This window comes from Belonocnema kinseyi, chromosome 10 (genome assembly GCF_010883055.1).
Source record: "Belonocnema kinseyi isolate 2016_QV_RU_SX_M_011 chromosome 10, B_treatae_v1, whole genome shotgun sequence".
Lineage (NCBI taxonomy): Eukaryota > Metazoa > Arthropoda > Insecta > Hymenoptera > Cynipidae > Belonocnema > Belonocnema kinseyi.
The window spans coordinates 33,674,506-33,700,000 of NC_046666.1; the positions used below are offsets into that span (position 1 = coordinate 33,674,506).

Here is a 25,495-nt window from a genome sequence, read left to right on the forward strand (position 1 = left end):
TCTATTACGCGCGAACGGTTCATCGAGATTAAATAATTTAGTTATGCAAATTTTTGTTACGAAGTACACTTCACGCTAAAAAAATTTTCGGTAGTAAAAAACATTTTTTCATTGTTTAAATAATCGTTTGTTTTAAACAATTGAAAATTAATTAAACTTCTCCGCCTGTAAAAGAACTCTTTAACGTGCCAATTGATTCTACAATCTCTTCCGAAAGTGTTGGTGAAAAAAAAAGTTTGTATTTTGCAGTATTTCAAAAGTGATTGATTTTTTTTTGACCACGCTCGGACCTCCAGCGCTGGTCGAGCACGTTCAGACGCGATAGTTTCATCTTCAACAAAGTGTAGTGAAATTTTCAACCAAGAAGATTAATTTTCTACAGAAAAAAACTCTTTTTTAAAAAGCGGTTCAAACATTCAACCTAGTAGTTGAATTTTAAACCCAAAAATATGAATTTTCATTTAAAAAATGTATTAGTTGGTATTTAAATTAAAAACCTCCATTATTTTAAATGTCAAGTAGAATGTTTGAACCTATTTGTCAAAAAAGACTTTTTTGGTAGAAAATGAATCTTCTTAGTTTAAAATTTCACTATACTTTGTTGAAGATTAAACTATTTTATTTAAAATTCAGTTTTTGTGTTGAAGCTTCATTAGTTTACTTAAAAACTCATCTTTTTGTTGGGAAAATTAATTTTTTGGGTGAAAATTATTTTTTTAAATTAAAAACTAATCTTTTCAATGATAATTTGACTATTCAATTTTTTTTGAAATACATATGTTTTTATTGAAATTTCATCTACTTGATTGAATACTTAACCACTCTCTCAAAAAATAATATTTTTCGTTGAAGATTCATTTCTTTGGTTGAAAATTTATCTATGCATAATTGAAAATTAAACCGCCTTATTTTTGTTAGTAGAAAATTAATCTTCTTAGTTGAAAATTAATCTTTTTGATTAAAAAATTAACCAACATTTTTGGAAGAGATTGTAGAATCTATTGAAACGTGGAAAAATTCTTTCACAAGTGGGGAAGTTTAATTAATTTTCAATTGTTTACAACAAACGATTATTTAAACAATAAAAAAATGTTTTTTACTACCGAAATAATTTGTTTGCCTAAAGCATAATTCATAAATAAAAATTTTATAACTCAATTATTGAATTTCGATGAATCGTTCGCAAGTAATCCATTTAAAAAAAAAAAAATGATCAAGAACTTTGATTGTTAATAACTTAAAAACAATTTTTTGTTTGCAAAAACATTTTAGGGGAGTTATTTTGATATAAAAACGAATCAAAAACTGCATAACTTGATTGAAAATGGAACTATCGATTTAAAAGTGGCACACTTGAGATATTTTGACCCATTAGCAAAACAATTGTATTAATATATTATTTTGGAGAAAATTGAAAAATAAATTTGTGTGATATTTTAAACATTACCAAGATTTTAAAAATAGTGTCATACAATTTTTCAAGTATTAAAGATGAATTTCAACATTCATTTTAAATGTTATTCTTTAGTCTACAAATTATCGAAATTCCTATGTATTTATCCAATAAGTAAATCCAACTTTTTTGGTTAAAAGTTTATTATTCTCGATTAAAAAATCTACTATTACATTTTTCCTCAAGAAGTCACCCTTTTTGTTTAAAAATTTTATTTTGATCCAAACTGAATTCTTTTGTGGAAAATTCAACAGATTTGTTAAAAGTCATACTTTTTGGTCCCAATTCAACTGATCCGATGAAATTTCGTTATTTTGGCTTGATAATTGAACAACTTAATTGAAATTTTCTTTCTTTCTTGACTAACAAATTTTTTTATCTCAGCTATTCATAATTTTAATTGAAAATTCGTTGTTTTTTTTGGTTACAAATTATTTTTGTACCCTGAAAATTTAACTCATTTGTTAAAAAATCAACTATTTTGTAGAAAAATCATATTGTCAGCTCGAAGAATTAACAATTTGGTATGAAATTCAACTATTTGATACAAAATTAAACTGTTTTATCCAAAGTCATTTTTGTATTGAAAATAATTCTTAATCAAAATTGAACTACTTATTTTTGTAATTGGTTGAAAATTCGTGTTTTCTGGTAGAAAATCCGATTATTTGTTCACGAAATTATGAATTTTGTTAAAAATGAATATTTTATAGTAGAAAATCAATTTTTTGTTGTTAAAAATACAACTGTTTTGTTATAAATTAATCTAGTTCAGTTGAGGATTCAAGTATTTTGTTGAAATTTCATCCTTTTTGGTTATATTGAATTGTTTTTTATTTAATATTTAAAAAAAAAATTTTGTTTAACATTAACTATTACATTCTTGGTTGAAAATTAGTATTTTCATGTTGAAAATTCAACAGTTTTTTTGAAGTCATACTTTTTGGTTCAAATTCAACTGATCCGTTGAAAATTCGTTATTTTTGCTTGATAATTGAACCATTCAATTGAAATTTTCTTTCCTTCTTGACTAACGATTTTTTAAATTGAAAATTCAACTAAATATTTTGTTTTCTTTCTCGTTAAAAAATGTATCTCTTTCAATAGAAATTTGATCTTTTTTGGTTAAAAAATACAACTGCCCGGTTATAAATTACCTTTTTCGATAAACGTTCACATTTTCGGGTTGAATTTTCGACTGCTTGTAGAAAATTCGTATTTTCGGCTCAAAAATTAAACAGTTTGAAAAAATGTATTACAAACATTTTTCTTGAAATATTCATAATTTTAGTTTAAAATTCGTGTTTTTTTTTTGTGACGAATTACTTTTTTACACTGAAAATTTAATTATTTTGTTGAAAAATCAACTGTTTTGTAAAAAATTCATATTGTTATCTCGAAGAATTAACAATTTGTTATAAAATTCAACTATTTGGTACAAAATTAAACTGTTTTATCGAAAGTCATTTTTGTATTGAAAATAATTCTTAATCAAAATTTAACTACATTTTTTGTTAAAAGTTGTTACAAATTTATGAATTTTATTATAAATTCATCTTTTGTAGTGAAAAATCAATTTTTTGTTGTTAAAAACACAACTTTATTGTTAAAAATTAATCTGGTTCAATTGAGGATTCAAGAATTTTGTTGAAAATTTATCCTTTTTGGTTATATTTAATTGTTTTTTATTTAATATTAAAAACATTTTTTTGATTAAATATCAACTATTAAATTTTTTGTTAAAAAAATTACTATTTCCATGTTGAAAATGCCACCGTGGTCAAGGGAATTCCTCTCTTTGGCATGAAAATTCAATATACCAAGTATTTTCATGAAAATTTGTCTTATTTGATGATATTACACTCTTTTTTATTTAAGGATAAAATACTTTTTTGGTTTAAATATCAACTATTATATTTTCTGTTGAAAATTAGTATTTTTCGGTTGAAAAATCAACTGTTTTGCAGAAAATTCGTCTGCCCAGTTTGAGACTTCAACAATTTAATAGAAAATTAAATTTTTATGTGAAAAATTGATGTGATTTGTTGAGAATTCATCTGTTTCGTTTAAAATTTAACTATTTAGCTGAAAATTAAGTTTTTTTGTTAAAAGCTTATTTTTGTTTTAAGAATTCAACTTTTTAGACGTCCCCTAATTAGTCTATTTATTTATTTATTTATTAAAAAGTTCAAAAATATTTAAGGAAAAGTAAACCAATAGTAGCATTAGCGGAAAACTGTAAAAAAAATAGTGTATTTATGGTTATTTTTTTTTTAACTAGTAGTAAAATAGTGTAATCACTCAAAAAGAAGTGTCAACTAGTGTCAATATTTCAGTGAGTCCGAGGCCTGGTTGTTGAATCTCGTCTGCCAATCAGAGACGAAGAGCAAAGATTCATTTTAATAGACGTTTTGCCCAACTTCCGTATCTCAAATTAAAAAAGTCAAAACAGAGACTGTATTTGCATATTAAAAATTTAAAGATTTTAGAATGAAATGAAAAAAGGAGAGACTTTAGACAAATTCCTTTCTTTATACTCAAAATGGTTGTCTATTTTTATATCTTAAGTTAAAATTGGAAAATAAATGAAATTTTGTTTTGCAACGACCCTATTATAGAAAACAAATTCTTAAGTTAATTTTATTTACTTGTTTCTCAGCTCGACGCGTGTTACCCAATTGACAGATTTTACGTGGTTTTGGACAGCTGTTTTCAAAGCACACCAGTCAATTGAGATGCTGCTTGGATCCGGAATTTGCCAACCAAAAGCTACTGCTTCCTGTAAAAGATTGTTTGAATTAGTTGTCATTTAGCCTATTTATCAGGGTGGCCGTTTTAATCAAAGAAAAAATTCCCAGTCATTTCATTGAAAGCAATAAACAATAAGCAGCAAATTAAATTTACTCGTATGAAATGGAAGGTACTAACACTTTTCAATTGAAAATTTTTAAATCAAATGTAGATTAACTGCAAAATTTAGAACTTTTATAAATTATAGAGTTCAAAGATTCAGATTAATTTCCAAAAATATAAATCCACATTAACATTATCAATACTCTAAATTAAAGAATCAAGCAATGAACTTTAAAATTTTTCAAAATAATACTTTTTTAAGTAATTTGAAGCTAGATAAATTAAAAAATTAAAAATAAATTTTTTTCAACTCAACAACTTTTTTAATTAGAAGTTAAATTATTTTCATTTTAAATAGTTTAAGCATCCTTCAAAAACTTCAAAATTTTACTTCAAAATATTGAAAAGTCTAGAAGTGGTTTTATATTTTTCCAAATTTAAAATAATTGTTACAATTTTTTCGACACGTTTAAATATATTTGTAAATGAATTTAATTTTTCCTACAACTAGAAAATCCTGCAAATTGAAAAAAAAAACTTCAAATTTGAATTTATAAATAATAATAGGAACACTTATTATTTGTAGAAAAAATTAGAGTAATTTTAAGAGATATTTAGAAGTTTTAAATATATCAAAATTAAATTTAGAACTTGAAATAATTTCAAATCATTTACACGAAGTTTGTGATTTCAACCAAAAAATCTAGAAACTTTTTAAGAATTGTGAATGGCTTAAAAAGAATAAAAACATTTTCTTAAGATGCCTAGGAAAATTGAAAATGATTTTTAATTTTGAAAAATTATTGTAACAGAAAATTTAAAAAGATTTCAAGAGATTTCCAAAATGATCAAAACAGAACCTGGAAGATTTTAAGGATTTTTTTTTAATTTGCAGGATTTTCCAAAAGTTGTAAAAAAAATCGTTTAATTTTATAATGTATTTAGAAGTTTTAAGCAAAAATGGTAACACACTCATTTTCAATTACGTGAAGACATTTCAAGTTGTTTCTTAATTTTGAATCTTTTCAAAACTACGAAATATCTCTCGAAATTACTCAAATTTTGTTTACAAAGAATAAGTTTCAATTGCTATTTATACGTCAAAATTTAACCATTTCACTTACAAATTAAACATTTTTTAAACAGAATAATTGAAAATGTAACGTTAAAAGTTGAAAAGCTCTTCGAAATTCTACAGATTCAAAGCTTTCTATGTAAAATAATTCCGTTTCAAAGTGTTTACTTTCACATATATTTTTATTCAATTTAATCGCCTTAAAGAACAGTGAAATTTTTAATGACAACTGATTAAATTAAGTTAATAAATTATTAAAATTTAATCACAGTTGGTGGAATCGGCCCTAAGAAAACTAATAAAAATAATATATTTATGAATTTATTTATTCAATTTAATATAAACAATAATACAAAGGAAGACCTAAAACTTTGAATTAAAAATATTTTATTGATGAATAATTAAAATTGTTATTTAAAAATAAAATTATCGGAATAAATGATATTATATTAATTTCAATTTGTATTCAGACTTTCGAATTCAAACAGTTACAATCTGGAAAAATCTCAAATTTTTAACGGATTTAGAATCGTTTTGTAAAATAAATTATTGTTCAGTTTTTTATACTTTAATTATTTACAAAACTATTGAAATCAAATTTGTGGAAATTTTTCTGCTGAAAATTCGTAAAATTCCTGGTCAAGAAATAAATGCACTGTCATTTCTCGGTTTTCCCTATCTCAGAAAATTCCCTATCATTTCCCGGTTTCCAGGTCCAGCGGCCACCCTGATTTATAGATAAATTCAATATTTATATAACCAGAGTGGCAATTCGGCTGACGATTTCAAATTTCAGGTAATTTCCCGTTCAAGTTTTTCAATTTTCCCGGTCAACTAAAGGTAACATAATTTCATATTTGCCGCAAAACGCAAACATTTATTTTAATTCAGGACGTTCATTATAAACCAGCTTTAACACAACAGAGCAAAAAATTGCGAAATAGATTTGCAAATTAAATTAATGAATCTTCAAATGAAATAGTTGAATTTTAAACTAACAAGATGAAAAATGATGAATATCTAAAATTTTCATCTAAATGATGAATATTTAACTGGAATACTTGCATTTTCAAAAAAAAAAGATGCATTATTATATAATAAGATTAATTTTCTACAAAAATATCAATTTTCTACAAATTACATTTTTTTAAACAAAAAACTTGAATTTTCCAATAAAGAAGACAAATTTTCAACCAAATAATTTGATTTTGAACGAAAAAAATATATAATTTTCAACAGAAAAATGGAAGTTACATTTTGAGTTAAAAAACTTAATTTTCAAACTAACTGGTGAATTTTCAACTAAAATTATGAATATTCAACTGAAATAGTTGAATTTTAAACAAGAAAGATGAATTTTTATCTAAAGAAATGAATCTTCCAATGAAATAGTTGAGTTTTCAACAAAAAAATGAATTTTTACTAAAAAAAAGATAAATTGTTAATCAAAAATTCAAGTTACATTTTCAGCAAAAAAAATTGACGATCAACCAAAAAGACGAAATTTCAACTAAAAAGATGAAATATTCAATTGGAGTATTTAAATTTTAACTATTTTTTAGTTTAAAAAATTAATTTTCAACCTAACTACCTAACCTAAATTTTCAATTTAAACAATTAATCATCTTCAACTTAAATAGGTGAGTTTTCAATCCAAAAAATAAATTTTTACTAAAAAAGATAAATTGTCAACCAAAATTGAAATAATTAAGTTTTAAGTTAAAAAAATCAATGTTTAACCAAAAAAAAAGACATATTTTCGAATAAAAAAGATCATTTTTTCAACCAAAAAGTTGAATAATTAAATTTGTATTCAAAAAATGAATGTTCGACCAAAGAGATGAATTTTTAACTAAAATTATGAAATATCCAACTGGAATAAAAGTTACATTTTTAGTTTTAAAAAATTTAACCAAAAAAGAAACAAATTTTCAACAAAATAGTTACATTTTCGGCAAAAAATTCCTTTTTATCTAAAGAAAATACAAGTTTTCAATCAAACATCTCATCCTTTAACACAATCAGCAAAAACTTGCAAAATAAATTAATTTTGAAAAATATATATAAATTATGCACTAAAAATATCAAATTTTAACAAGAAATGGTAGAGGTAAAATTTTAGTTATAAACAAAACTTTCCGACAAAAATTCACGGATTTTGAAGAAAATAGTTTAGTTTTCAACCGAAGTGATTAGTTTTCAAATAAAATAAATAATCTTTAACTGGAATAGTTTAATTTGAAACCAAAAAGATGAGTTTTCGGCTAAAACTATGATTATTCAACTGAAATAGAGGATTTTTCAAAACAAAAAAAACGTACTAAAAAAGATCAATTGTTACAAAAAATTTAATAATTTAATTTTTAGTTGAAAAAATTAATGTTCAACCAAAAAGATGAATTTTTAGCTAAAACTATGGAATATTCAATTCGAATAAGTTATATATTTCCAGTTAAAAAATTAATTTCTACAAAAAACCTAACTTTAAAAAAAACACACATTTTCAAACGAAGAGACGAATTTTTAATTAAAATCGTAAATCTTTAACTGGAATAGTTGAATTTTAAACCAAAAAGATGAATTTTCAGATAAATTTCTACAAAAAATGATGAAATTTCAACTAGAAAATATCACCTTTAAACCAAAAATTAAATAATTAAATTTTTAGTCCAAATATGAATGTTCAACCGAAAAGATAATTTTTTAATTAAAATGATGAAGTATCAAAATAATAATAATAAAAATAATAAAAATTTTTAACAAAAGTGTTTAACTTCCAACTAAATAAAATTCCATATTTTCATCCAATTTGTTGAAACTTGAACTATAAAATATCAATTTTCAACTAAAAATAGAACAGTTCAATTTTTAGTCGAAGAAATTAGATTTTAACCAAACTGATGAATTTTCAACTAAAATGATGAATCCTAAAATGGAATATTTGATTTGTGTGCCAAAAAGATGAATTTTACACAATAAAGATTAATTTTCTACGAAAAAAATTGTCCATTATAATTTAGAAATATTTCTTCTTTGAAATACTACTTATACCCTAAAAACGGTTTGAAGTACATTCTTTATCTAAAATTTAGAAGAGGGAGCTTTCAAATTTTGACGAATTCTGACTTGGAAGATGGATTTTTTTTAAATTCCGTTCTTCTAAATCCAAATTATAATTCTTTTTAAAACAAACCCCATTCCATGTAAAAACTCCCTGTTCCAAGTGACATTATATTTCTTTACCGAAATTTCCTGTCCTGAAATAAAAACATAAATTATTATCTAAAATTCGCTTTCGATTATCAAACTTAAGTCAGTAAAAAAATCTCACAGTGAAACAACTTTGCAAAAGGTTTTTCTTATAATGAAAAAAAATTTGTTTCTCTCATAAATTATAGATGTATTTAAAAATGCTCAAATCAGACTCAAGGAACGTTAGATTCTTTAAATCATTTGATAAACGCTCTGTTTAACTAATAAAAATCAAGCGGTCATTTCTCTAATTCTTTCATTCATTCTTAATTTTTTGTTGCAACAAATACTCTTTGCATAAGAATGACCGTTTTAATCGAAGAAAAAAAATCCCGGTCATTTCCCGGTTCGCAAACATTTATCACGGCCAATGAAATTTAAAAAATCAAACTATATTCTAAACATTTTTCCATATAAAGTAATAAACAATAAACAACAAATTAAAGCATTCAAAACAGAACATTTGAATTCCAAACTTTTAAAATTGAAGTTTAAAAGTTTTCAATTCAAAAATTGTGAAAAAATTGTTTTCAAATTCAAAAATGCTCAAAAATGTACACGTACCATATGGAAGGTACTAACACTTTTCAATTAAAAAATGTTAAATAAAATGCAAATAAACTGCAAATTTTAGAACTTCTATAAATTATAGTGTTCAAAGATTTAGAGTAGGTTCCAAAAATATAAATTCACATTAACATTTTCAATAGTCTAAATTAAAGAATCAAGCAATGAACTTTAAAAAATTTCAAAATTATATTACTTCAAGTAATTTTAAACTAGACACATTAAAAACTCAAAAATAATGTTTTTAACTTAACATTTCTGAAATTATTTTTATTTTAAATTGTCTGCGCATCCTTTAAAAGTTTTAAAATTTTATTTCAAAATCTTGATAAATCTAGAAGTGGTTTTAAATTTTTCCAAATTCAAAATAAGTTTTAAATTTTTTCGGAACTTTTAAATATATTTCAAAATGAATTGAATTTTTTCTATAGCTTTTAGAAAATCCTGCAAATTTAAAAAAATTTAATTTATAAATAATAAAACACTTATTACTTGTAAAAATATTAGAGTAATTTTAAGAGTTATTTAGAAGTTTTGAAAAGATTCGAATTAAATTTAGAACTTGAAATAATTTCAAATACTTACAGCTGAATTAAAAATAAAATGTAGATTTTTGCAGACTTCAAAAATTATCCAAAGAAGAACATAGAAGATTGTAACAATTTTTAAAAATTTTCAGCATTTTCAAAAATTGTAGAAAAATTTTGATTAATTATTATTTTCATTAATTTTGAATCCCTTCAAAACTCCTAAATTTAACCATTTCACTTATAAATTGAACACCTTTTAAATAGAGTATTTAAAATTGTAACGCTAAAAGTTAAAAAGTTCTTCGAAAATGTAAAAATTCAAAGTTTTCTATGTAAAACAATTCTGTTTCAAATTGTTTTCTTTTAAATATTTGGTTTCAATTTATTCTTCTTAAATGAACAGTGAAATATTTCTAAATATTAAATACTTCTTCTTTTTCTACATTAAGAAATTTCTAATTAAATTTTAAATTTAATAAAAACCTTTAATTCTGACTATATTATTATGGATTTGTTTTTAAGTTGAAAATAGTAAAACGCACGTTAACATTATTTAATGGCTAAAAAAATTAATAGAAATAATATGTTAATCAATTTATTTATTAAATTTGATATAAAAAAATAATATAAAGAAAGACCTGAAGCTCTGAATTAAAAATATATTATTGATAAATCATGAAAATTTTTATTTAAAAATAAAATTATCGGAAAAAATAATATTATATTAATTTCAATTCTTATCAAGACTTTCGGATTGAAACAGTTATAATCTGAAAATTCTTACATTTTGAACGGATCTATAATTGTTTGGTGAAATTAATTATTGTTCAGATTTCTATACTTAGAGTACAGATCCATTTAAAAATAATTTATTTATATTCACAGTTGATAAAATAAAACTGTTTTTTATCAAAGAGTTTCAACCTCAAATGTTATTAATTTTTAATTGTTTAAATCTTCAAAACTGCACTGTAATTATTTTAAAACTGTTAAAATCGAACTTGGGCAGATTTTTTTCCTGAAAATTCGTAAAATTCCCGGTTTCTTGGTCCGGCGGCCAACCCGTTTTTTATTAAAAAATCTTCGAATTTAAAAACGTCTTATTTTTTAAGCCTTTAAAACTGCATTCTAAAAATCTTTAAATAAACAGATATGCTTGTCAAAATTACAAATCTTAAATGGAACATTTTTTAAGTAAAAGATTTACGAATTAAGCATTCTAAACTGAATGATATAATAATTTTAAAAATCACAATTTGAAACCTTATTTAAAAAACGGTTGAAAGCCAAGTTTGACCAAATTTTTATTTAAATATTTTGTAAAATTCCCGGTAAAAAAATAAATTCACTGTCATTTCCCGGTTTTCCCCGGGCTCATAAAATTCCCGGTAATTTCCCGGTTTTCCGGTCCAGCGACCACCCTGATGGGTGCATGAGAACTATACAAAAATAGGTACGCTTGAACAAAAATAAATTATAATTTATTATAATAAATTATAATAGTAACCTGAAATAACCTGAAAAATGTAAGATCCATAAACCATTAAATAGTAAATAAATCCCTAACATAATAAATACTCATATTCCCACAATTGTAGATAAAGTAGAAATCAATTTTCTAAATTGATCAAAATTATTAAAATAATAAAAAGTTGCATTTTGCTACGATCAGAAGTATATTCTCGGGTTTTCGCAACCAAGTCGCCACCCTGCTTGTAAAAAAGAGAAAAAAGGGGAAAGTTGGGTAAAAATTCTCGATTTTAGAAGGGGATTTTTCAAACTTAAAGGGAAAAGGAAAAAAAAAAGGATTGTGTAAAAGAAATGGGATGGACTGTGATCCATGATATTAATAAATGAATGAAAAATTATATATTACATGAACAGCTTCGCCAAGGAGGGCAGCCTGGTGCATCAGTTTCTTCGGGATGCACCCGACGTTGACACAGGTTCCACCCAATCCCCATTTCGTTCCCAATGGAGTTGGAGTAACGTAATCCAAAACCGCAACTTTAGCTCCTAGTTCAACGGCTTCTTTTGCTGCCGCCAAACCTCCAGATCCACCTCCAAGGACCACCAGGTCGTAGGTATACTTGTTTTCCGCTGAAAAAAAATTTCATTCACAAGGTGGCCGTTTCAATAGTTTAAGCATCCTTGAAAAGCTTTAAAAATTGTATTTCGAAATCTTAAGAAATCTAGAAGTGGTTTAAAATTGTTCCAAAATTGAAAATCATTTTTGACATTTTTTCGGCACTTTTAAATATATTTTACAATGAATTGAATTTTTTCTACAGCTTTTAGAAAATCCTGCAAATTAAAAAAAAAATCCTTAAATTTGAATTTATAAATAAGAATAGAACACTTATTATTTGTATACAAAATTAGAGTAATTTTAAGAGATATTTATAAGTTTTAAAAAGATTCAAATTTAATTTAGAACTTGAAATCATTTCAAGTAATTTAAACGAAGTGTGTGTACTAACAAAATTCGGCTATTCGTACCAAAATTTTGGTGCAAATACCCACAGCCGAATATTAAACAAAATGTAGATTTTTACAGTTTACAAAAAAATTAGAGGCTTTTTAAGAATTGTGAAAGGTTTCAAATGGATAAAAACATTTTCTTAAAATTTCTAGGAAAATTGAAAATGATTTTTCATTTTGAAAAATGATTGTGACAGAAAATTTAAAAGGATTTTAAGAGATTACCAAAATGATAAAAAAAAACATGGAAGATTTTAAATTGCGGGATATTCGATTAATTTAAAAATATATTTAGAAGTTCTGAAAAAGATATTAACACACTACGTTTAAAATACTTGAAATCCTGTCAAGTTTTTTATTAATTTTCAATATTTTCTAAACTTATAAATATCTCTTAAAATTACTCAAATTTTTTCTACAAATAATAAGTTTTTAATTTTATTTATACGTAAATGCTTGACAATTTCACTCACAAATTATACGATTCTTAAATGAGAAAATTAAAATTGTAACGTTGAAACTTGAAAAATTCAAGAGATTTAAAGCTTTCTATGTAAAATAATTCAGTGCATATTATATTCTTTTTCAGGGTGGCCGTTTTAATGAACGAAATAAATTACCGGTCATTTCCTGATTCGCAAAGATTTTTCACGGTCAATGAAATTAAAAGAATGGAACACTAAAGCTAGAAAATTGTTCACTTGAGGTAATAAAAACTGAGCTTTAAATGAAAGCACTCAAAGTGGAACTGTTAAATTTTGGAATTTTAAAATTTAAATTTAAAAGTTTTTAATTAAAAAATTTTGTATTCAAATGCTCAATAATTTACGCGTATAAAATTGAAGGTACTAACATTTTTCAATATAAAAAAATATAAATCCACGTCATCATTTTCAATGCTCTAAATTAAAAAATCAATCAATTAACTTCAAAATTTTCCAAATTATATAATTTTAAGAAATTTTAAGCTAGAAACATCAAATATTGAAAAATAGAAAAAATGTTGACTGAACACTTCTTAAATTATAAATTCAATTATTTTCTGTTTAAATAGTTTAAACATCCTTGGAAAGCTTCAATATTTTATTTCAAAATCTTGAGAAATCTAATTGTAGGCGAAATGTCAGTAATTTTAACAAATATGTAGAAGAAAAGATTCAAACTTAATATAAAACTTGAAATGATAGCCTAATATAAAACAAAATGTAGATTTTCGCAGATTTTAAACCAAAAAAATTATATTCTTTTCAAGAATTGTGAAAGGCTTCAAAAGAATAAAAACATTTTCTTAATATTTCTAGGAAAATTAAAAATAACTTTTCATTTTGAAAAAATATTTTAAGAGAATATTTAAAAAGATTTTCAAAGGTTTAAACAAAATTTTCAAAAAAGATTCTAGAAGATTTTGAGAAAACTTTCTAAAATTTGCATGATAATTTTTTATCTTTTTGAATCACCTAAATATCTCTTAAAATTACTCAAATATTTTCTACAAATGTTCATTTGTAAATTATACATTGAAATTTAAAAATTTCACTTACAAATTAAGCATTTTTTAAATACAACAATTAAAATTGTAACGTTCAAAGTTCAAAGGCTCTTCGAAATTTAAACGATTCGAGGTTTTCTATGTCAAACATTTCAGTTAAAGATTCTTGACTTTTAAATATTTGGTTTCAATTAACTTGTCTAAAATAAAAATTCAAATATTGCTAAATATTCAATAATTATTCTTTTTCTTTAATTAAACATTTCAAATTTAATGGGTTAGAAATGGAATATTTTAGACTGAAACAATCTTTTAAATTTAATAAAATCGTTAATTATGAATATATTATTATGAAGTTATTTTTAAGTTGAAAATAGTTTATAAATTTTCAGTCACACCTTCACATTTGCTTAATGACTAAGACTTTCAAATTGAAACCGTTTAAGTTTTAATGTTAAAATCTGAAAATTCTTAAATTTTGAACTGGTTTAAAATCGTTTGGTCAAATCGTTTTTATTCATTCATTTGAAAAAATTTTAATTGAATAAAAAACCTTTCGTTACGACTATATTATTATGGGGTTATTTTTAAGTTAGAAATAGCTTATAAAGTTTTAACTGCATGTTTACATTTTTTAATGACTGAAAAAATAAATAAAAATAATATATTAATAAGTTTATTTATTCAATCTAATGCAAAAATAATATAAAGGAAGACCTGAAACTTTGGAATAAAAATATTTTATTGATGAATCATTAAAATGTTTATTTAAAAATAAAATTATCGGAAAAATAATATTATATTAATTTCAATTCTGATTAAGACTTTCGAATTAAAACAGTTACAATCTGGAAATTCTCAAATTTTCAACGGATTTAGAATCGTTATGTCAAATAAATTATTGTTCAGTTTTTTATACTTAAAGTACAGATCCATTTAAAAAATAATTTATTTATATTTACAGTTGATAAAATAAACCTCTTTTTTATCGAAAAATGTCAACTTCAAATACTTTTAATTTTTAATTGTTTAAATCTTCAAGACTGCACTTTACTCATTTAAAACCCTGATGAAATCGGACTTGGGCAGATGTTTTTTCTGAACATTCGTAAAATTCCCGGCCAAGAAAAAAAAATACGCTGTCATTTCCCACTTTTTCCCGGTCCAGCGGCCAACCTGCATTCAGAATTTTCTACAAATATGATTTTGGCAGTACCCTCACAAGAACATTAAAAAGAGATAGAAAAAATTGATTGTACAGAAACTGAAAGTTATTTTCAAGTGAATACTATTTTCTTGTGATTTTAGCAGAAAATTTCTATCAATTGGAGTTGGGATTCGCTATAAAATAGGTATTATCTCATAAAAACGATTGTGCTACCGGAGATAAGATAGGATATTTGAAACCTGATTGAAAATTGTTGAATAATCATTATCCGCTGACTCAAAAGATGAAAATGTTATAATCAGTATTTTACTTGCAAGAAAAATAAATTGGATAAAATATTTTCAGGGGAATATAATGCTTTTATCAAATATAATTTTCCTTATTTTTTCGTTTTAATTTACATTTTTTACGATAATATTAATAGTAAAGTGCTGCTTTTTATGGCTAAGTTTCTTTATGGTAATGAATAAATAAAATTGCTATTTTCAATCAAGCAAATTAATCAGCATCAGATTAATTAATGCCACAGAAAAAAGCAGATTTCAAATCTTACTTTCCTACCAAATATCATCTAGATACATACACGAAAAATTATACTCTGAATTAAAATTACTTTAATTTTTACACTTTAATATTGAAAGTTATTTCAAAAGATTTTACAAAAATTCCACAGCTTTCAGAAATATTAAAAAGATTGCAAAAAGGTTTTAATAATTTCAACATATTTAACAAAGAATATAAAATGCAAAGATTTTAAAGTTATCAAACATTTAAAAATGTTTTTCGCCAGAAAATTGAGACATTTCACAAAAATTTCAATTATTTCGCAGAGATTTAAAATATTTCACTATGATTGTAAAAATTTCACAACGATTTCAGAATATTTCAGAAGATTTAGAATATTTCGCAAGAACTTTAAAGATTTCACACTTCAAAGGATTAAAAAAATTTCAAAATATTTCAAAAAGATTTAAAAGGTTTTATAAAAATATCACGAAGTTTTTAATAATTTCAAAATATTTAAGCAAGAATTCAAAATATTTTAAAAATACTTTAAAGATTTCAATAATTTCCAAACATTTAGCAAATTTCACAAAGACTGTAAAGATTTCAATAATTTCACAATGGGTACGTACATTTTAAAAGATTTCACAGATTTAAAAGTATTTCGGGAGATTTCAAATATTTGTCCAAAATATAAAAGATTTCAATAATTTTCAAACATGTCATAAACATTGTAAAGATTTCGAAACATTTTTGGATTATTTAAGTGATTTAACAAAGATTTAACAATTTTCACGAAAATTGTAAAGATTTCACGAAGATTCAAAAATATTTCTGAACGTTTCAAATATTTCGCAAGATGTTTAATATATCACAAAGATTTCACATAGATTTTACAATGAGTACAAACATTTCAAAATCATTCAAAGATTTTCAAAAAAAAGTTAAACATTTTTAAAAACTTCACATAGATTAAAAAGCTTTCGCAACGAGTATACACGTTTCGAAAATATTTAGAAGATTTCATAAATTTGAAAAGATTTCAAAAATTGGATAAAGGTTGCAAAGATTTCAAAATATTCCAGAAGATTAAAAATATTTCACCGATTTTAAAGATTTGAAAAATTGTAAATATTTAACACAAATTTCACCAGTAGATACATTACTTATTTCGCTAAGATTTGAAATATTTCTCAAAGATTTTAATAATTTCAACACAGATTTCAATACTTTCAAATGATTTCAAAAACTACACAAACATTGCAAAGATTTCCAAATATTCCAAAAGTTAAAAAATATTTTTTAAAGATTTCAAAGGTTTCAAAACATTTAATAAAAGTTTGAATGTTTTTTTTGTTTGGAAATCTATAAATTTTAAGTTGTAATAGAATTTTAAATCCATTTAAAATCCCTCTACTTTATTACATAAATATATAAACGAGTAATCCTAGTTCAATTATACATTGCAAACAATGATGCAAGACAATGACGCTTCATTTAGTGCAATTTGAAACATTACACAACTTACGTTAATAATTAAATTCAAATCATACAAATCAAACCAAATTTATAGGTTAGATTTCTCTTAAGATTAACAAAAATAAGCCATATTTTCTGTTTTTTAAACATTATATTATTAAAAAAAAATGAATCCCCTCTTCTGTAATAAACTGTATGATAAAGTTGAATAATCCCAATAACTACACACAGAAGATTGAAAAACAGTCAGTGCAAATTTCTAGGTTATGTTTTACGAAATAGTGTTTTTAATCGATTTTATTGGTTTTTTTTTTGTTTTTTTTTATGAAATACTTCTTGTTTTGTTTGTTAGAAAATGAAAATAGGGGGAAAATATCCATGATTTTGACAAGGTCCTGGATTGCATGTCAAAATAAACTTGACGTACGTGGCGAGTATTTTGGAAATCATTTTACGTAATCGAGCGGCTTTCAAAAATCTGGTGAATCGATGAAGCTACACTCACTGCATAAATAAGCCACAATGGCTTTTCCGAAGAGAAGAGGTTTACTTCTTGAACGTGGCAAGTCAAACAAATTTGCGTTCTTGCTCCGAAATGTTGTAAACCTCGGGATACGCGTTAACGTTGCCATTGTCGCGGCGCGAATCACGATTGAAAAATTCTGACGTCACTCCAGCTACATATGTTACAGTATATCATATATTTAATTTTACATTTTCCGGAAAAATAGGCTTTAGGGGATTTTTTTCTCGATTTTCTTCTAAAGGAAAATGCGGTTTCTGGAAAATTATTTTTCTATTAATCAATAAAAATTCAGAATCAGAGAAATCGAAAATTATTTCGAATTTAAATCGATTTACGATTCGATACAGTCGAACATGTTCAAATTTGTAATTTCAATTTTATAAATTGAATAGTTTTCGGCAGGAACGAGTCATTTCTAGTTTGTTAGTAATTTCCTAAAACAAAACATTCTGTATTTTGTTGAGAACTCATCTTTTTTGGTAGAAAATTAATTTTCTAAAAAAGAATAATCAACTAAAAAAATGAATATTTAACTAAAACACTTGAATTTTAAATAAAAACAATCGAGTTTCAATCAAACATGTAATAGTTAAATTTTCGTTTGAAAAAATTAATTTTCATCTGGAAAGATAAATCTTCAACTGAAAACTTGAATTTGAAACCAATAAGATTATTTTTCAATTAAAATGATGAATCTTTAACAGGAATAGATGAATTTTAAATTAAGAAGATACATTTCTACCAAAAAAATACGATTTTTTTAACAAAATACACGAATTTTGATAGAATTAGTTCAATTTTTAAGTGAAAAAGATTAATTTCCTATCAGTTAAAAATAAATAAAAAAAGAACGAATTTTCAATAAAATAGTTAGTAGCATGGAATATTTAAATTTTCGATTAAAAAAATTAACTTTTGCAAACCAATAAGATTATTTTTCAATTAAAACGATGAATCTTTAACAGGAATAGATGAATTTTAAATTAAGAAGATAAATTTCTACCAAAAAAATACGACTTTTTTACAAAATACACGAATTTTGATTGAAATAGTTCAATTTTTAAGTGAAAAAGATTAATTTCCTATCAGTTAAAAATAAATAAAAAAAGAACGAATTTTCAATAAAATAGTTAGCAGCATGGAATATTTAAATTTTCGATTAAAAAAATTAACTTTTTCAAACCAATAAGATTAATTTTAAATTAAAATTATGAATCTTTAACTGGGATATATGATAAGATTCATTTCCACTAAGAAATACGAATTTTCTATAAAATACATGAATTTTGAACGAAATAATTAAAAAGTCAGTTAAAAATAAATTTGAAAAAAAAACGAATTTTCAATCAAATATTTCAATTTTAAACGAAATTCAGGAATCTTCATCCAGAAAAAAGTACATTTTTAACGGAGAAGTTGAATTTAAAAAAAATCAATCTTCAACAAACAGTGAAATAATTAAATGTTCAGATAAAATAATTAAATTTTAAGAGCAAAAAACAAATTTTCATTAATATAGCAACATTTTCGATCTAAGGAATCATTTTTTCTACCAAATTAGCAGAATTTTCAACCAAATTTTCAACATTTTCAACTAAAAAATCATTTTTTTCTTTAATTGTTAAATTTCCCTAAACTATATTAATTTTTTACCAAACAGTTAAATTTTCAACCAAAAATATGCATTTTTAACGAAAAATAATTTTCTATTGAAAAGGACAAATTATCTAAAGAGCAGTTGAATGTTCCCAGTAGTATCTTTCTCACAAAAAAATAAATTCTGAACAAAACATGTGATAGTTAATACTTTAACAAACCAAAATTTAATTGTAAGTCAAAAACAGTTAAATTCAACCAAAAAGGCGAATTCTTGACAAGATGCACGAATATTCACCCAAAGAAGATGAAATTTCAATTTAAAATATAAATTTTTTAACAAAAATGAATTCGCCACATTTTAGGGATAGAAAATTAATTCTCAACCAAAAAAAGAAATTGATTTTCAGGAAAATAATTAAATTTTTAACCAAAGAAATGAATTCTGAACTGAACTGATGAATAAAAAAAAAATCAAGAAAAGAGTGCAACATTCATCCAAGGAGTTGAATTTTCAACCGAAAAATTGATTAATTAAAAAATTAAGAAATTAATTTTCTACTAAAAAAGATGATTTATCAACAAAATACCTGACTTTTGAACCAAATTACTAAATTGTTCAACTAAAAGGAATTAATTTTAAAACAAAAATGAAAGAATTAAATTTTCAGTTAAAAAAATTAATTTTCAACTAAAAAAGATTAATTTTCAACGAAATACATGAATTTTCAATTTAAAATGCCAATTTTTATCCAAAAATGAAATAGTTACATTTTCAGGGCAGAAAATTAATTCTAAAAAGAAACCATTTTTGGAAAATATTTGAGTTTTAAATCAAAAAGATGAACTTTCAATTAAAATGCTGGAGTAGTTGAATTTTCAACCAAATTTTCAACCAAGTAGTAACAGTTTGAACTAAAAATAATCAAATCTGAACAACAAATGGAACAGGTAAATTATCAGTTAAAAACATTAAATTTCAAACTTATGATTTTTTAACTAAAATCATGAATCTTCAACTGGAATAGTTGAATTTTAAATCGAGAAGATGCATTTTTAACTAAAATGATTAATCTTTAACTGGAATAATTGTAATTCTTAACCAATAACATGATATTTCAAGCAAGCAAATTAATTTCTACGAAAAATTTTTTTAACAAAGTATATAAATTTTTTATGAAAAGTTTAATTTTGAACTAAAATTATGAATTTTTGAGTGGAATAGTTGAATTTACAAAAAAGTAATTTTCAACTAAAATGATTAACTCTAACTGGTATAGTTGAATTTCCACCCAGAAAGAGTAATTTTAAACGAAATACATAGACTAAAGTCTAAAAAAAAAAATTGTTAACCAGGAATTGAAAAAATACATTTTCAATTTAAAAAATTGATATTCAACCAAAGTCATTTACTTTTAACTAAAATGATAAAATATTCAATTGACATAGGGGCCAATAAGTCAAAAATGTCAGGACCTGTAAGCAGTCGTTCGAGCTTAATGAAAATTGGCGAAATTATAGTGTAATACAATACAAAAAGTGTTATGTTCTAAATTTTGACCAAAAAAGTCTAAAAAATGTGGAATTCAATTTTTCGACCATTACGCGCCTTTTATTATTTTCCTAGTTAGTATATAAATATTCCGTCTAATTTCACATTTCATTAAAAATAAATTGATGGTGACTTCTAAGATCAAGAGATATTGTCATTTTACAGAAAACATAATTTATACCTATAAATATTCGACTTTTTATTTTTTCTGATCGACCCCCCCCCCCCCAATTTGTTCGTTTCCCGGAAAAATAAATTTCCTTGGAAATTCCGTCTTTTTTATTTTTAAATTGGTTAACATTAACCCGTTCCTCTGGATTTCTGAAATTAACATGGAATTTTAAAAGGAAAATTCGAAAAAATGGAAAAAAGAACTACTTGTTATTAACTTTTTGCTAATTAAAGTTTAGCCACCATTTAGGGAATGTTCAAGGAATAATATTTTTTACCCCATACAATAAGAAAAAAATCTGACCTTTCCAGGTTGTTGAAAATTCATCTATTTGGATGAAAATTTAATTATTTGCTGAAAATTAGTTTTTTTTTATTTAAAAATTATTCTTTTTTGGTTGAAAATTAATGTTGTGTTAGAGAAGTTAAGTCTCTTGCTGGAAATTCGTCTTTTTTGGTTTAATTAAACTGTTTTTCATTTTAAATAAAAATCTTTTCATGTTTACCATATCAACTCTTACATTTACTCAGAGAAATCCAAAACTATTTCGCAATTTAATTAGATTTCAAATTTGATAAATTCGAACATGCTTTTTTTCAAGATTTAATTATCTTGTTAAAAATTCAACAGTTTTGTTGATCACTCCACAATTTTAATAAAAAGATTTCTTTCTTATTTAACTCTTTCCGGCATACATTTTTCAGGGAAACGAGTTTTCATGAAAATCGGTACATAGGGGTTTTTGGGGTCGCTGATTACGAATCTGAACTCAGATTTAGAAAATTCAAAATGGTGGATCCAATATGGTGACTTAAATTTGGAATATTTTTGGATTATTTTTAGAATTGGTATACAGGGGGTTTTTGGAGTCGCTAATCACGAATCCGAACTCAGATTTAAAAAATTCAAAATGGCGGATCCAATATGACGGCCAAAATTTGGAATTTTTTATTTTGAAAATGGATATACATGGGTTTTCTTTGTATCTCTGATCACGAATCTGAACTTAGATTTTGGACATTCAAAATGGCGGGCCAAAATTCAAAATATTTCTAAATTGTTTTTTGAAAGTTGGCACAGGCAGGGGGTCGCTGATCTTGAATCTGTATTCAAAATGACAAATATTCAAAATATTGTGATTTGAAAAAATATATACCTACTGACCTAAAACTTGGATTACTACCAATTTTCTGAATTTTCAAAATCTAAATTCAGATTCGTGATCAGCGACTCCAAAAATCCTTGTACACTATTTTTTTTAAATCCAGAAAACTTTATTATTTTGACCGCCATATTGAATCCGTCCTTTTGGATTTTCAAAGTCTGATTTCAGATTCGTGATCCGCGACCCCGAAAAGCTCTGTATACCAATTTTCAGAAAAAAATCCAAAAATATTCCAAGTTTCGGGCACCATCTTGGATCCACCAATTTAAATTTCCAAAATCTGAGTTTATATTCGTGATCACTGACCCCAAAAACCCTTATATAATAATTTTCAGATAAAATCCAAAAATATTCCCAATTTCGGCAGCCAGATTGGACTCGCCATTTTGAATTTTCAAAATCTAAGTCCAGATTCGTATTCAGCGGCTCGAAAAACAGTTAAGCACCCATTTTCATAAGGATATAGAGGAAAGTTTTTTCAAAAATGAATTTTTCAACAAAAAAGGCTTTTTTCATCTTTGTTTATGAGTGTTAACAAATTATTTAAAAAATTTAGACCCTTCGCACAAAAATTTCAATTTTCTATCATCCTGCGACCATGAAATTAAAAGAAACCTGTGTAAAATCCAATAAAAAGTACTCTGAAATCGCAAAAAATGATATGAAAAAAGGCGGGAATACGGTATTCCCATCTAGAAGTACTGAACGTTCTAATGAACGAAATTTTTACTGATACTTAGTAAACCAAAAAAGTGCTAAAATGTTTGTTTATTTATATTGAAAATAATATATTATTTAAACAGAATTAAAATGCTTTCGGAACTTCAGGTACATAAAAACTTATCTGTTTCGGTTGAAAATAAACTACTTTGTTTAAAATTTATCTTTTTGGCAGAAAATTCATATTTTCGCCTCGAAGTTCAACAAATTGGTGAAAAATTGATGTCTTTTATTGGGAAATTGTCTCTTTTGGTAGAAAAATATAGTTTTTTTATATAAAAGTGCAACTGTCTGGTTAAAAATTCAACTTTTTTATAGAAAATTAATCTTTTATGTTAAAAATTCAATAAATTGGTAAAAAAAATTAACTAATTGGTTGAAAATATATGTATTTTGTTGAAAATTCGTTTTTTTTCTGGTAGAATAACTTTTCTGGTTGAAAATGCAACTGCTTGATTAAGAACCATTTTTATATCAAATTAAAATCTTTTTTGTTGAAATATCAATGATTACATTTTTTGTTGAAAATTCATAATTTTAGATTGAAAATTCAACTCCATGGTTCAAGGTTGAACTACTTTCTTAAAAGTTTTTTTTTGCAAAAGATTAATAATTTTAGTTGAAAATTGTTTTTTTGTTTTGGTTTTTTATTGTTCAAAATCCATTTTTTCATTGAAAATTTATATTTTGTGTTAAGTATTCAACTGTTTTATAGAACACTCGTCTTTTTTGGATTAAAACTTGAACTATTTGAAAAAAATTTCAACTATTTGGTATTCAATTAAACGTTTTGTAGAAGAAACATTTTTTTTATTTAAAATTAATTCTTTTAAATGAAAATTTAACTACTCCATTTACAGTAAAAAATTGATCTTTTTTAGTTAAAAAATGCAACTATTTAGTTGAAAATGTTTAGAAGCAAAAAAACATCATATCCATTATTCAAAATATTTAGTTGAAAATCCATTTTATTTGTTGCGAATTCCCGATTTTGGCAGTAAACTAATCTTGTGGTTTAAAAATTAAATTATTTGGTGGAAAATTCCTTTTTTGTTGAAATTTCAACTTTTACATTTTTTCTGGAAAAATTTATATTTTCGCGTTTAAGATTCATCTTTTTCATTTAACGATTTAACTATTTAGTATAAAATTAACTGTTTTTGTACAACATTTTTTTTTATTGAAAAATGATTCTCTAAAATAAAAATATAACTACATTTTTAGCCAAAACTTGATGATTGACTTTTAGAAATAAAAAAATATAAACTAAAAATGATTAAAATAAAATTTGGACTAACATGACTTCCATTGTTTAAACTATTTTGTTCAAAACTTATTTTATTTGTTGAAAATTCGTCATTTTTATAGAAAATTAATCTTCTTCGTTGAAATTTCAACTATTTGGTTAAATTTTTTTGTATTTTGTTGAGAATTCCTCTTTTTTGGTAGAAAATTGATCTTCTGGGTTGAAAATTCATCTTTTCTTCTAAAAATTTAACTACTCGGTTGAAAATTTAACTGTTTTGTAGCAAGCGTACCTTTCTGGTTAAAAATGCAACTGTTTTGTTGTAAATTAATCTCTGTTGGTTGATGATGTAACACCACATCTTGTTGAAAATACATCTTTTTTTGTTGAAAATTAAACTACTTGGATAAAAGTTTAGCTACTTTTTTTAATTTCAAAAAAATAATAAGATTTTTCGAACCCCCTCAACCCCAATTCGTCAAAACTTACGGAACCTCATCAGCCATTGAGACAATTTTCCGGTATGCTGTGATTCTTTGAGATAGCAAACATATTATTTTAGTTAATTAACGATGAAGGTCAAGAACAGTTTTCAAGGAAAAGTAAAGAAATAAAAGCATTAGCGAACAATTGTGAGAAGATAGTGTCATCGCTCAAAAAATGGTAAAATAACGTCATTAGTCTGATGAATCCCGACGCTTGCAATAATTAAAGTCGAAAATTTACAACAACAAATCATAAATTTGCAACTATTGAAATCTTTTAAATTAAAAATAAATAATTTCAATAATTGAAATCGTTATTTAACAATTGGACTAAATTCAAATTTGTTTAAAAACTTGCATACCTAATTCTGCAGCAGTATTAAAAAACAAAAAATTTGCCGAATTTACACTTTCTTCATCTAAAAAATTCACTTCAGCAGAACATAAAATAAAATAAAATAAGGTAAAGACTTCAGAAAGTTCTCTAATCAGATACAGCATTCTGCAACAAATAAAATTGATTTTATGAATTGCATTCCAAATGGAAACATACAGTTTATTAAAAATTGTAAAAAATTTCCACATTTCAGTTATTACGTTCGAAAGACGAAAACTTTCGAAGAAGATATGATTTAAAAGCATTAGTTTTCGTTAGCAAATCTTATTTTAAACTTTGTCTTTTTAGAACTTCTCTGACTATGAAAATAGTAATTTCTTAAGTAAAATCAAAATAGATTAGAATTTTTTAATTTAAATTAGATTTATCTTTAAATAATAAAATTAATGTATAATTGTATGGGTATCACATTGAATTCAAAAAGAGATTTTATACTATAACGGATGTATTTTCAACGAAAGAGTTCAATTTATAAACTAAAAAATTAATTTAAAAAACTAGAAATGGAGAACCCTGGATTAGGTTCTTTGTAATTTTCTGAAATACTACGAAATTCTGTGAAAACCCTTAAAAATGGGAAAATCTAATTAATATCGTTAAATTTTCAAGCCACAAGATGAATTTTGAATTAAATGGACTATTTTTCAAACAAAAAAGAATAAAATTCTACCAAAAACAGTTGTCTTTTTAACCAAATAGAACATTCAAGCCAAAAATGCTTTTTTTGGATGATTTTTTGAAGAAGAACTTTTCCACCAAAAAAGAACAAATTATGTATTCAAAAG

At 24.2% G+C, this 25,495-nt stretch overlaps 1 protein-coding gene across 2 annotated transcripts in view; it reads right to left on the minus strand.

Moving 5' to 3' along the window:
- Window positions 1-17,514, minus strand: part of LOC117181332 (thioredoxin reductase 1, mitochondrial) — a 43,115-nt gene extending 25,601 nt beyond the window's left edge. Inside the window, exons 1-3 of one of the 2 annotated variants that reach the window (XM_033373892.1) lie at window positions 17,357-17,514; window positions 11,607-11,830; window positions 4,102-4,232 (exon numbers count right to left, since the gene is read on the minus strand). In XM_033373892.1, coding sequence (XP_033229783.1) covers window positions 4,102-4,232; window positions 11,607-11,830; window positions 17,357-17,483 — 482 coding nt within the window. In that variant the 5' untranslated portion in view covers window positions 17,484-17,514. The remainder of the gene's footprint in view (window positions 1-4,101; window positions 4,233-11,606; window positions 11,831-17,356) is intronic. The other variant, XM_033373893.1, reaches the window with a different exon arrangement.
- Between the last annotated feature and the right edge of the window lie 7,981 nt (window positions 17,515-25,495).